This window comes from Hemitrygon akajei, chromosome 17 (genome assembly GCF_048418815.1).
Source record: "Hemitrygon akajei chromosome 17, sHemAka1.3, whole genome shotgun sequence".
Taxonomy (NCBI): Eukaryota; Metazoa; Chordata; class Chondrichthyes; order Myliobatiformes; family Dasyatidae; genus Hemitrygon; species Hemitrygon akajei.
The window spans coordinates 58,454,421-58,467,882 of NC_133140.1; the positions used below are offsets into that span (position 1 = coordinate 58,454,421).

Sequence of the window (13,462 nt, forward strand, 5' to 3'; positions counted from 1 at the left end):
GCTCAATTCCCACATATTTAGGAAAGCAATTACTCTTAACAGAATAATGCCTGAGATGGTACTAAGTTGAAAAAAGTGCATCATAAATTTGGAAATTTGCAATTCAGAAGAATGGGAGGGGATTTTACAGAAATGTGATAAAATTGTGAAAGGGGAAGTTAAAATAGTGGCAGGAAAGTTGTTTCCACTAGCTGGTGTGACTTGAAGTAAGTGACATAACCTCAAGGTTTTGGGTAGTAGATTTAGTATGGAGATGTGGAGGAACAGCTTTTCCCAGAGGGTAGTGAATTCACAGAGAAGGCATGCAGGAGTGAGATAAATCAGCAGGTTGAGTGTTGTCACATCAACAACCTTGCACTCAATGTCAGGAAGTCCAAGGAATTTATTGTGGACTACAGGAAGGGGAAGTCAAGGGAACACACATCAGTTCTCATTGAGGGATCAGATGTGAAAAGAGTGAACAGTTTCAAGTTCCCGGGTGTCAACATCTCTGAAGATCTATCCCAAGCCCAACATATGGATGCAGTCACAAAGAAGGCACTGCAGTGACCTCGGCAATGCTTTCCTTGCTGACAATCCCATTATCATCCTGTTTCTCTAATATTGCCCCCTTACTCTGACCTACTCTACCAGGATTCATTTTGAAAAAGTTGTCTTTAGGTAGGTAATTCTTGGTAAATTTTATTAGCCACTACTTTCCTTATGAATTACAAACTATCCTTTACTGTCAGAAGTTCCCACTGTCTTTTTAATGTAACAAGAATGATCCAGTAAAAGATCCCCATATAGTAGCTTTCCACAAGTGTTTCCTTTCTTGTTTCCCTCATGCTTAAAAGAATGAATGCATAGTAGAACCTGAGTGACCTAATTAACATAATAATGGACTGTTGAAACTTCCATATATCTGTAGAAAGAAAAATGCAATGAAAATTGAATGTGGGTTCTTATAAGCTGAGACAGGATAGATTAATTGACAACTAGGAAATGGCAGCTAAATATTTTTGATATGTTTTCATGAAATTTCCTGGAAATTGACACAATGCCTTCTGTTCTGTGGGGTGGGGTGCGAACATGGGGTTTGGAGGTAATGGAAGACTGAGAGAATTTTGTATTTGTAGATAAAAAGTGTGGGAGAAATGAGATGGGACTGAAAGCCAGTTAATTCCTAGCATCTGATGACCTGAATACCAAACTTTTGAAAGTAGTAGCTGTCAAGATGATGGATGTCACCTTTCAAAATCCCATAAATCTTGATTTTGAGGCAGCAAATATAATTGTGTTACTTAAGACAGGAGGAGAAAATAACAAGGAACTACTAATGCCAGTTGTAGAGAAAGCTATTAAATGTGTTTACAGAGCACTTAAAAATAATTATGTAGACAGCGTCAGTATAAATTGGAAAGGGGAATTGTATGTGACATATCAGAATTTTTGTGATGGTAACTAGCAAAATAGATAAGGTGTCCTTGTGGATGTGGTGTATTTAAACCTTAAGAAGGCTGCTATTGTGTCACATTGGGATATCAAATAAAATTGAAGCATGTGGACTGAGGGATAAAATGCTGGATTTGGACAAGCAGAAAACAAAATAGGAATAAAAATGTTATTTTCTGATTGGAGAATTGGTGCTGCAAGGCTTGGAGTTGTTGTCCAGGCATATTGATGACTGGGTTGAAGGGGTCAAAATTGGAGTTGTGGGAGTTAGTTAACTTGTAACAGCTCTTGGTCACCTATCCAAACCCAAAACCAGAGGGAAAGTAGAGGAGGGAGGCAAGATGGGGGAAAAATGGGGTAAGACTTAATATTTTCCAGTTTGGAATGGAGCACTGCACCTGGAAAAAGTTGAAGTATATCAGAATTTTACTCTGCTGATCTAGACTTCCCTCTTTAAAGTAAAAAAATCTTAATGTGCCCTTCTATTCAGAAAAGACTAACCTTGTAATAAGTTTAAGACAAATCTGGATTTACCTTTTTATCATGTCTTTCCAAAATAGTTTTAGATAATTCAGTCACAAGTAAATACAACCTTCTTTAAAGTTTTTTTTTGGAACTTAAGTTTATGAAGAATCTTCAGTACAGGTATTCACAACTTCATTCGAATAAGTCCGTGCCATGTGCTCCTTAAGATTCTTCTCCTTCTCCATTTCATCCTAGCAACATTTTTTCTACCAATAGAATGCTAGAAATCTGAAATATTAACTCCTTTCCTTTACAGATGCTGTCGGACATATTGTGTATTTCCAGCATTTCTTTATTTTCGATATTTCATGTGGTTTATTGGCTGTTGCCAAAATGCTTACTGCTTCTGATACTACCAAATAGTGAATGGTGGTTTAAGCAAGGAGTTTTCATTTTAGTTGGAAAAGTCTATATTTTTATAATTATGGCTTTAGGTAAAATCACCAGTACACCAAAAATGGTGAGTACTTTGTTCTCGGAGGCACATGCATTGAGATTGTTTCTAATAGTTCTGTCACACTACTGTCAGCTACTCTTTTGTGAGGTTACAAGTAATAACCCTGTATGTGGCAGAAATAGTAAGTTTTTTTTAAATCTTAATGGTTTCTTCTGACATTTTAAATAAAGTTTAATTGAATGTTGAGTCTTAAAATTTTTAATGAACTAAATATTCTCTGGCTGTTCTTTTTTTGATTTTGTTGCATAGGGAGATGAAAATAAGACATCAGTGAGGGATCGATTTAATGCCCGGCAGTTTATTTCATGGCTACAGGATGTTGATGATAAATACGACAGAATGAAGGTAATTGTGTTTTTAATCCTGTATGGTATCTGTCTTGATTTTTCAGAAAGAAGAAGTGAAACTGGAATCTTATTCCACATGAGTTATTATATTAATTTCCAGAAGTGGACCTTTGGTACTCGCATCAAAGTTCTTCCCTCCTTTGAAAGTAGGATATCACGGTAGCATAGTAGTTAGTGCAAGGCTATTACAGCTCAGGGTGTTTGGAGTTTAGTTCCATTGTTCTCTGTAAGGAGGTTGACTTCCTCCCTGTGAATACATGGGTTTTCTCCGGATGTTCCAGTTTCCACCCACAGTCCAAAGTCATACTAGTTAGTAGGTTAATTGGTCATTGTAAATTGTCCTGTGATTTGGGTGTAGGGTAAAGTAGATGAGTTGCTGAGTGATATGGAAGGGCCTAATCCATGCTGTGTTGCTAAATAAAATTTAAAACGTAAAAAATGTTCTTACTACTTTAAAAGGAAAATTGCAAAAGCAATTTATACAAAACTAGACTTTTTTTCTGGGTATTTTAAATCTGCCAATCTAAAGCTGGTCATTAACAAGAGGAAGTCTGCAGATGCTGGAAATCCAAGCAACACACACAAAATGCTGGAGGAACTCAGCAGGCCAGGCAGCATCTATGGGGGGAAAAGAAGTACAGTTGACATTTCAGGCTGAAACTCTTCGGCGGAATTGGTCATTGTGAGCTTTTCAAATTCAAATCAGATTGATTTGATAAAATGGGGCTTTAGCTTGTAATAGTAAGCAGCATGGTAACTTACCAGATAATGTAACGCTTTACAATGTCATCTTTAAGATCGGGGTTCAATACTCAGCTCTATCTGTAAGCAGTTTGTACATTCTCCAAGTGACTGCATGGGTTTCTTTCAGTAGTCCAGTTTCTTCCCACGTTCCAAACACGTATGAGTTAAAGATTAGCAAGTTGGAAGCATGCTGTGTTGGCAGCAGAAACCTAGCAACACTTCTGGGCTGCCCTCAGCTTATCTTGGTGTGTGTTGGTCACTGAAGCAGATAGTGCATTTCACTGTATGTTTTGATGTACAGGTGATGAATCAAGTTAATTTTTTAATCTTTAAAATCTCTGTTCAGCAAAGAAAGTGTTAAGATTTAAGTTCAATAACAAAATGACATGGGACAGAATGCAAATGTTTGATTTATTGATCATGACTCGAGTTTTATTTTTAAAGGTTATTTTAGTATTTGCTGCATGAAAATTCAAATGGATACAACACAGTGGAACATTTTCTACCTCCTATGTGCAATTCTCATTGTAGTCTTAATTAACACATTATTTACTTTGAGCTTCACTCAGTTGAAAAATCCTTAATACACCAGTTGGTTGGGTAGTATTTTGGAATTAAGAATTATAAACTTATTAAATATTTTTTAAAACAGCAGCAAGGCTGAAGGGAAATAAGAAGAACATATCTGTTGAAACTGATAGACCATAGAAAACTGAGTAGTAAGAAGCCACATAAAAAAAACAGTTAATTTCTGATAGTAAACACAAAGTGCACTGCAGATGCTGTGGTCAAATCAAGACGTACAAAAAAGTTGGGTGAACTCAGCAGGTCAGGCAGCATCCGTTGAAAGAAGCAGTTAACATTTCGGGCCGAGACCCTTCGTCGGGACTAAAGAAGGAGGGGGCAGGGGCCCTATAAAGAAGGTGGTGGGAGGGTGGAAAACCAATCAGAGGAAAGATCAAGGGGTGGGGAAGCAGGGAGGGGATAGGCAGGAGAGGTGAAGAAGGAATCTAAGAGGAAAGCTCTACGGGTAGTAGAAGAAGGCAGAATCATGAGAGAGGTGATAGGCAGCTGGAAGAGGAGACAGAGTGAAGGTGGGATGGGGGAAGGGAGAGGGAGGAAATTACCGGAAGTTGGAGAATTCAGTGTTCATACCAAGGGGCTGGAGACTACCCAGACAGTATATGAGATGTTGTTCCTTCAACTGAAGTTTGGCCTCATCATGGCAGTAGAGGAGGCCATGTATGGACATATCCGAATGGGAATGTGAAGGAGAGTTGAAGTGAGTGGCAGCTGGGAGATCCTGTCTGTTGTGGTGGACGGAGCGTAGGTGCTCGACGAAGCGGTCCCCCAATCTGTGTTGGGTCTCGCCGATGTAGAGGAGGCTGCACCAGGAGCACTGGATGCAATAGATTACCCCAACAGACTCGCAAGTGAAGTGTTGCCTCACCTGGAAGGACTGTTTGGGGCGCTGAATGGTGGTAAGAGATGAGGTGTAGGGACAGGTGTAGCACTTACGCTTGCAGGGATAAGTGCCAGGTGGGAGATCTGTGGGGAGGGGCGTGTGAACCAGGCAGTCGCAGAGGGAAAGATCCCTGTGAAAAGCAGAGAGGGAAAGATGTCCTTAGTGGTGGGGTCCTGTTGAAGTTAATTTCTGATAATCTGTTTTGAATAATTAAGTACTTTATCAAATGTATAGGTGGACCCAATCACTGAGTCCAGTCCTGTAACACTTTAGTATCTGGTACATTTGTCAAAACATCCTAACAAATGAAACATTGATGCACATTCATTGGCTATTTGGTGTCCTGGATGAATTAATTGAGTTCCATTATTCCATTATTGTGCTAGTTAACCAAATACTGTATGCCTTTATTCAATCAAGAATTGTGAAAGTTGGGGAAAATGCCTTCTTTAGTGGATAGAATTAATTCTTCAAAATTATGGCTGTTACCAAAAATTAAGTCTTATCATTTTTCAGCAATTGATTTGCTTTAATCAGGGTCATCCACATAAAATTGTGATTTGCATACAAAAGAAAGATGAAAAGACCATTCTTTCAGCCATAATTTGTAGGAGCAATTGTGTCTTTAAAGATGTACTTTTTTTTTAAAAAAAAAGCAGGGAAGAGAGCATTATGCTATGGCATTGTTAGTTTTAGTACTGGTATAAACCATCAATAATTTGGAGGGGTCCAGGTTAAACTGGGAAGCATACAGTTTATTTCCTTGAAAGAGCATAGGAAGAATACGATAGTATGAAAATTTGGTGATACTTCTCCTTGCAGATGGCCATAAAGACCACTCAGCTTGTTTTGTGGACAGACCCCCTACCTTTACAAGAGCATACATACCAGCTGCACAAATGTATGTTGAAAACAAACTAAAATGCTTCTTTGGAAGTTAAGTCCACCACAAAAATACTTGTTTGTAAAATAAAATGCAGGGTTAGGATTAAATGATGAATTCTAATTAGGAGTTTTTTTTAGTCTGTTATATCCAAGATTACAAATATAGAGTATTATAGGCCTAATAGCCTAATTCTGCTCCTATGTCTCTTGGTCTTAACTGATTCTATTTTGAAAAATGAAAACTTGAGTTAAATTTCCTTGTGCTGAAAAACATTTTGTTACTAATGCCTTTTAATAATTTTTTCTTTGACAGACATGTTTACTAATGCGGCAGCAGCATGAAGCAGCTGCACTGAATGCAGTACAACGTATGGAATGGCAGCTAAAAGTACAGGAGCTTGACCCAGCTGGACATAAATCTCTGTGTGTCACTGAGGTCCCTTCCTTCTATGTGCCAATGGTTGATGTGAATGATGACTTTGTGCTTCTGCCAGCATGACAGTGATAGCATGTGGTTTATAACCATTTGTGGCACAAGTGGGATACCTCCCAAAGGAACATTATTTTGAGTTTTTTTCTTTAAAATCCTTAAGTGCTGCTTGCTAATGATTCCCTGTTTCATGAGGAGGAAGCATCATTGAAATTATAATTGCACTTTTCACAGATTTTAGATATCACTTCTGCAGGGAAGAAGGATGTCAAGACAGGTCAGTGGTTCAGATATAATAAAACTTAAGCAATTATAGCCTGCACACCAACTGGAAAGTCGCAGGCCAAAGGTTGTATGCCCACGTTGAAGTGCAGAACAGTAGGACTCAGCATAACTGGTAACTGCCATATAGCATTGCCCTTAATCATGTACTATTTTGTTGCAATAGGGAGGCAATGACAATTTAGTGGTGTATGTTGGCATTAACGATTTTAGCTTCAATTTAAATAATTATTGGAAAATAAGTAACAGTATTGCACATCTCTACTTTTGTCAGACTAGTTGAATTGGTTGGGTGATCAAATGTGTACAGTGTGGTCAAACTTCATCTTCATTGATCAGAATTATCAGGTCACAAGTTGGACTTTTAAGTGCATTGTGAATTATTATAGATTTAAAGACGTAAACAGGTAAGATTTTGGAACTTGTAGATATTTTGTTTTAGGGAAAAAATAATGTCCAGCCTATTTAACCTGTCATGGCTTTACATGCACTCTGAAGTTCACGGTGATTGTATAATGCAAGCTCTGCGTGTTGGCTGCAATTCTGTTACTGTTGTGAATAAGATCAACTCACAACGAGAAACCCTGTTGAAGCTTTTTAGTAGGGCCACTGAGTGTGTTTTAATTCTTTTCTCTTCTCCTATCTACCCTTTAATTTTTGGGCATTCATTGCTTCTCTGGTAGAGAGCACCACTTGACACTATAGAGCCAATACTAAATGGTTTTTTAAAAATAAATCCCTTAAATCCTGTACAGTTTTTTATATACATTAACCAGTGTACTGTGATGGCAATGGCTGCCTTTAGATAATTTATTTTGCCACACATTACTGCACAGTTGTAAATAAATACTCATACTGTAATATCACTCTTCAGAGCTAAATGTATAGAAGAAATCCTCAGATGTACAGTTTTTTTTAGATGGCACTTTCATTTCAATTTGGAAAAAAATGGGCCAAATTTGAAAAGCTCATTGTTTTACTGGTTAACCTTGGAAAGTCACATCTCCGCAATGGAAGAAATTTTTGTTATGGCTGCAACAAAATTTATTCAGTTACTTCAAATTTTACACTAAGTTGCAAGTGTGGAGTAGATCTTTCAACTTTTTATTATTCAGCTGTGTGGTTTATTTGCTAAATATTTTCATGTTTACATAAAGGTAAAACTGCTGCACAGTAAATTTAAAAGGAAGCACTGATTCTGATTCAGTATATAAATTATTTTGACGACAAATGCCATGTTAGTCACCTGTGACAAGTAGGTATTTGGCATTTGATATGCTAGTTTTGCCTTTGAGAGGTATAAAACATCTGGTTTTTTTTAATGCATGCCCAACAGTAAATTCATCACTAGTAAATAGAGCATTTACTTTCCCACCTACTGATATTTACTGGACAAAGACTGAGAGATCTTAATACCAATCCTAGTTAAAATGCTGTTCAAGGCAATGGAAAATATTTTTCCTGTAAATTTTATTGATACATAAACTCTATCATTAAGGAGAATTATTGTAAAAAAATTAATCAGATCCAGTGCACAATGTATTTGGTAAATTAGTATAAACATTCAAAGACGTTATACTTGTTGGCATCTACTGGATATTCGAACATTAAACTGATGCACAGTTTAAAATACCTGATGACAAAGTAAATTTCTTCACATCTTTTGACTTAATATTATTGAAGACAACATCATCATCTTACTCAGGGCAAATAATTTGTTCCCATTTGAATCTTCAAATAAACTTCCATTCTTCACACCTGTTAATTTTTTGATGGAATTATATTGCCCAAATAGCAAATCTTAACCACACAACCAACTGCAAACTGTAAAAGTAGTGCTGCTACTGCACTGTATTACAATAGCTATTGGCTGTTTTATTACGGTCATTTTAATTATTATAATCTTTTTTTAAATAGGGGAGCTAACATTATATTCTGTGGGTTCATGACTATTTTTGAACTGTTTAAAAGTGTACCAAGACACCAGTTATCCTTCATATATTTAAATTAAATCTGTTCTTTTTAAAATTTGTTTGAATGATTCTGAATATTTCAAGACTTGCCAATTATTTTAGTTTATTCAAAGTGAAAGGTAGTACATTGAAACATTATCAATGCTACATGTCACTGCAGTTTAATCATTCAGGTTTGCAGAAGACACAATCTTCAAAGGTGCCTACGTTATGGTGACTTAATATGGAACTGGTTATTTTTGTTAAAGGTCTACATTAATGGAAAACTGAAATGTATTGAGTGCTGTGCACACTGGCTTTTTGGTAGTGCAGTATTGTAAATTCAATCTTTTTAATTTTACCAAGGGCATTATCTTATTTCTTACTATGAAAATAGTACAATTATGTGTTTTGAACTACCTGATTACTATGATGGCTCAATGTTTTCCTTTTGTGAGACATACATATGCAGAATATCCTTTAATTGGTGCCTGGAAATTATTGAAATTTTATCCAGGTAATTATTATTGAATAGAAAAATAAATATAAAAGTTTAGCAAAAAAAAATCTGATTGTTTACACTAACCTCAGAGTCCGATTCCTGTTCTGTACTGTATTTTGATTTGTTGTACTTTTTTTGGAGAGTAAATGTATTGTAAATCAGGCACATGTTATCTCTGTAATGTTAGCAGTTGAACTGCGTGCATTGTGTACCATTTTTGTCAACTGGATCTTTGAATGTAGGGCTCAAACAGTGGAGCTATTGTATCCATATTTAAATACTAACAAGTGAATGATAATCAACAGACTGACAGTTTATTAAAATATCTTTCATAGCAACTGGATAGAGTGCAACTGAACTAAGTGTTGCTAGACTTCAGTTAATATTGGTCTGATTGTGACATTTCCTTAAGTTGAGGGAAACCTACTTGTCCCAGGAAAATGTACCTCATGTATGTCTCCGTACAGTTAATTGGTCAGTCCCATAGTGTCAAACTTGGCAAAGTTTAGCTATTTTATGTATACTTAAGTATTTTTCCCCCAAATGATCTTTTGCTTTTGGAGGAGATGGGTATGTATAAAAGAGTTAATGGTTTAATGTCTAAAATTTAGTACAATTTGCACCATGCCCATTACAAGTCTTCCCTTCTTAAATAAACAGTTTAATTGTTTGAAGCCTATATTAAAAACTGACAAAACTTGCCTAAGTCTACTGAGGTGACTCATGACAGCCACTACTTTTTACAGGAACCTGAACTAGCTGCTTTAACGTGTTTCTCAAACATCTGAACTTTCCTACAAAGAATGTTTTTTTCCTCCCTCTGTCGAGTAACTGGTGTGCACTGTATTCCATTTTGGAATTACCTAGCAATTGTGGCATTCTTAAATCTGCAGTCTTTTATGCCATTGATCTGTGAATTTGTAGCTCAGATATTGCATGCAATGTCACAGTGCTTTAGGGAATGCATAATGTCACTATCACATTAATATATTTAGGGTTGGGCACGGAATGAGAATGATGCAAGGTAACAAAAAATAATTACAGACTTTTATGCTAATTACAAAAATTGTTTGAGCCCTACTTAATTACTAGAAATGATATATGTTCATAAAGCATGGAAAATTATTCCTTGCAGAGATGTGCAAAAAGCTTGTATTTCCTGTCATGGTCACTCAGTTTTAAACAATGGATCTCTGTCATGGTACTATATAGTATCCTATTACAAAAGGCAATATTCAAAAGTATTTTACTATTTTATATTGATTTGTGAAAAGTAAAGTGAGAAATACCACTATCATGTATCTCAATAGGATTAAACTTAAGTATTATTTTCTTTATTCATTACCTTAATTTTTCCATAATTATTAGCTAGCCCCTACAGACAATATAATCTTAAATGAAAATTCATGTCATATTTATATCCTTGCCTATAACTGCAAGATCACATTTGAACTGATTATTTTTGACATTTAATACACATGGAGCATGCATACTTTTGCAGTTGTTTATTGTTGAAGAATGGTTCCAGTCTTTGTAGGTGCATAAACATCAGTAATAAGACTACAGAACAGCACTAATTCTCTTGCATTGCAGGAAGCTTGGTAAATTAAACAGTTGGTATAAAATTAAGAAGCAAGGCGAAAAGATTTTTGGTTGTATTACTATTACCATCTTTCTGCCATTCCTGATGGCCCCTTTTGACATTTAATGGATCATTATGAAAAATCTTTTAAACTTTCCATAATTAAACCTGTAATAGTCCAAAACAACTAATATTTTTTCTGTATTTATATAAGCAGCTTAAGTTTTGTAAATGTGTGAATTGCAGAGCCATATGTGTGTGTACGTATCCTTCAAAACCAGCAAATGTCACAATTGTTAATGTCACCTGTAGAAAATGGCTAAACAGCTTTAGATTTTTTTAAAAATATGTAAAATTAGAACATTATGATATTCTTTACTTGGCCTCTCAAAGGTGGGACTTGGTTCCAAGCTTCAAGAACACTAATAGAGTACTGGGAAAGTTTAAAAAGCCCAGCACTCTGTCAATTACCCAGACTAATATTTTAAGGTGACCAACAATGATAGTCCAAAAATTTTGCACACCTCTAACTATAGGGCGATAAAACTTTTTATTTCTTATTCTGATACCTGTGGTATATGGAGTGAAGTCTCAGATCTGTAAATGTTCTTGCATTTGTATGAGACATTGTACATAACTGTAAATAACATTAAGATCACACTCTCCTCTTTGTAATAGTAAACTGTGTAGAATGTTTTTTTTAAAAATAGAAAGCAGTGGCAAACATGCCATCGGTGATGTAACGATGTAATTTTTTTGTACAATTTAGGTTACTTGTGTACATATTGTTTGGCAGTGCGCCACTGCAGTACTGTCACTAGCTGTATGAGTTCTTGCAAAAACAAATGTTATTTTCTACAGTTGCATGTACAGAGAGAAGAGAGATACTGTTGTCCCTCAAAAATTATGTTCGTAAATAAATGAAAATAAATCAGTGTTATGATTATTTTCTTTAAATCCTGTCTTTACCAAGTTTTTCACTTACCATCCCCATTAGTTTTGAACCACTTGTTTACATTTTGTTCTGTTTAACCAGTTGCATGTTTGAAGGAATAACTCAAAATACTTGGAATGTTTAAGAGCATTCCAATCTACAAACTGTTCCTTGGATTAATAAATCTTGAAAATGATACTTCGTAGACTGAATTAATAAGGTAAAAACAGAAAATACCTGAAATATTCTGCAGGTCAGGTACCTTCTGAGAGAATAGTGCATTGATGTAAAATATTAATTCTATTTACCTCTCCATGCACAGTCTTACAAGCTGAGTAAATGTCCAGCACCTGACTTTTTTACTCTTAAAGATATTAAGTAGCTGTAGTTTTGTAGTCTTTTTATTGATAACCAGCCTTGTACATATGACCTGTGCTACAAGTAGAACAATGGAAATTAAAATTATAAATAGGCAACCCAAAATGCTGGAAGAGCTCAGCAAGTTGGGTCTGATGAAGGGTCTCAGTCCAAACTGTTTATTCCCCACCCAGAGATGTGGCCTGACTTGCTGAGTTCCTTGAGCACTTTGTGTGTGTTGCTCAAGATTTCCAACATCTGCAGAATCTATTGTCAAAAATTATAAATGGGTTGTGTAAGGAATGGTGTACATGCTTTTTCTATGTTGGTCTAATATATCTGCTGTCAATGAACCAGTCAGACTGAAGCTTGCTGAATTAAATCCTTTCTTGAAATTAGAATTTTCATTAAAACAACTTCACGTTGACATAGAGGAAAGCTGAACTCAACATATGGCATTAACAGAAAACATTGTATATTTAAAGAAGTTATTGATTTCATTAACAGTAAGAATTATTTGATGCATTGCTGCAAAATCTTAAGCAGATTTTACATTCTGCAGTCATATTTGTAACGTTGGAATGTAGAGCTATTTTTGAGTTGCAACTGCAGGTGATGCAGTTTATACCATTTTCTCAAGTCCCTTTGCATCTCTGATTTCTGAATTCACTATTTTAAAATAATCTACATCTTTATTCTATCTGCCACTTTGCCCACTTTCCTCATCTGTCCTGCATAATCTTAAGTCTTGGGGTTGGATGGTCTATTCCTACTCATTACTGTCTGCCAGTCATCCTGTATTGGAAATAATCCTTTCAGATGAAGCAGTGATTCACTTACACCTTTTCTCATTTAATGCACTGCATTCAGTAACCATGGTATGAACTCTGCACTGGAGAAACAAAATGCGGATTGAGCAACTACTTTGCAGATACTTCTGTTCAGTCAAGGGTCACTGAATTCCCAACTGTCTGTTACTTTAATTTACATTCCTCTCCTTCTCTGATTTCTTGCATTGTTCCAAAAAAGCAGTAGAGCTAATAGGACTTGAATCTTATCAGGATGAAAAGCATTTCAAATACTTTCCAGTCCATCAGCTGCATTAGTATGGCTTCTTCCATTGTGAGATGGAAATGTCATTACTTTTGCTGTCAATTTCCATCTGCTTTCCATTCCTAGATTTCTCTGAATCCATTTCAGGGATAAATTAGCAATAAACATCCACTATCAACCGCCTTGCTTCCATAGCTACCTCAACTATACATCTTCCAATCCTACCCTCAGTAAGGACTCCATTGTTTCACCTGGCCATGATGATGAGACTTTACAGAAAAATGTTGCTGATATATCTTATTTCCTTAGGGGTAGTCCTTATTGAACACTGCTTCAGAAAATGAGAGGGATGTTGATGGATGTGCTGAAACTTTAGAAAAACATTAGGATAGGCGAGTCTTGACTGGATGGGATGTACACCAGATTCCTATGGGAAGTGAGGGAAGGGATTGTGCTTTTGACAATGATATTTGTGTCCTTACTGGCCACAGGAGTATTACCAGAAGATTGGAA

At 36.0% G+C, this 13,462-nt stretch overlaps 1 protein-coding gene across 1 annotated transcript in view; it reads left to right on the top strand.

Moving 5' to 3' along the window:
- The window catches only part of ankrd11 (ankyrin repeat domain 11), a 163,237-nt gene extending 151,697 nt beyond the window's left edge, over positions 1-11,540 (top strand). Inside the window, exons 12-13 of the mRNA XM_073070221.1 lie at positions 2,666-2,761; positions 6,171-11,540. Of these exons, the coding sequence (XP_072926322.1) occupies positions 2,666-2,761; positions 6,171-6,356 (282 nt within the window). The 3' untranslated portion in view covers positions 6,357-11,540. The remainder of the gene's footprint in view (positions 1-2,665; positions 2,762-6,170) is intronic.
- The last annotated feature ends 1,922 nt before the right edge of the window (positions 11,541-13,462 follow it).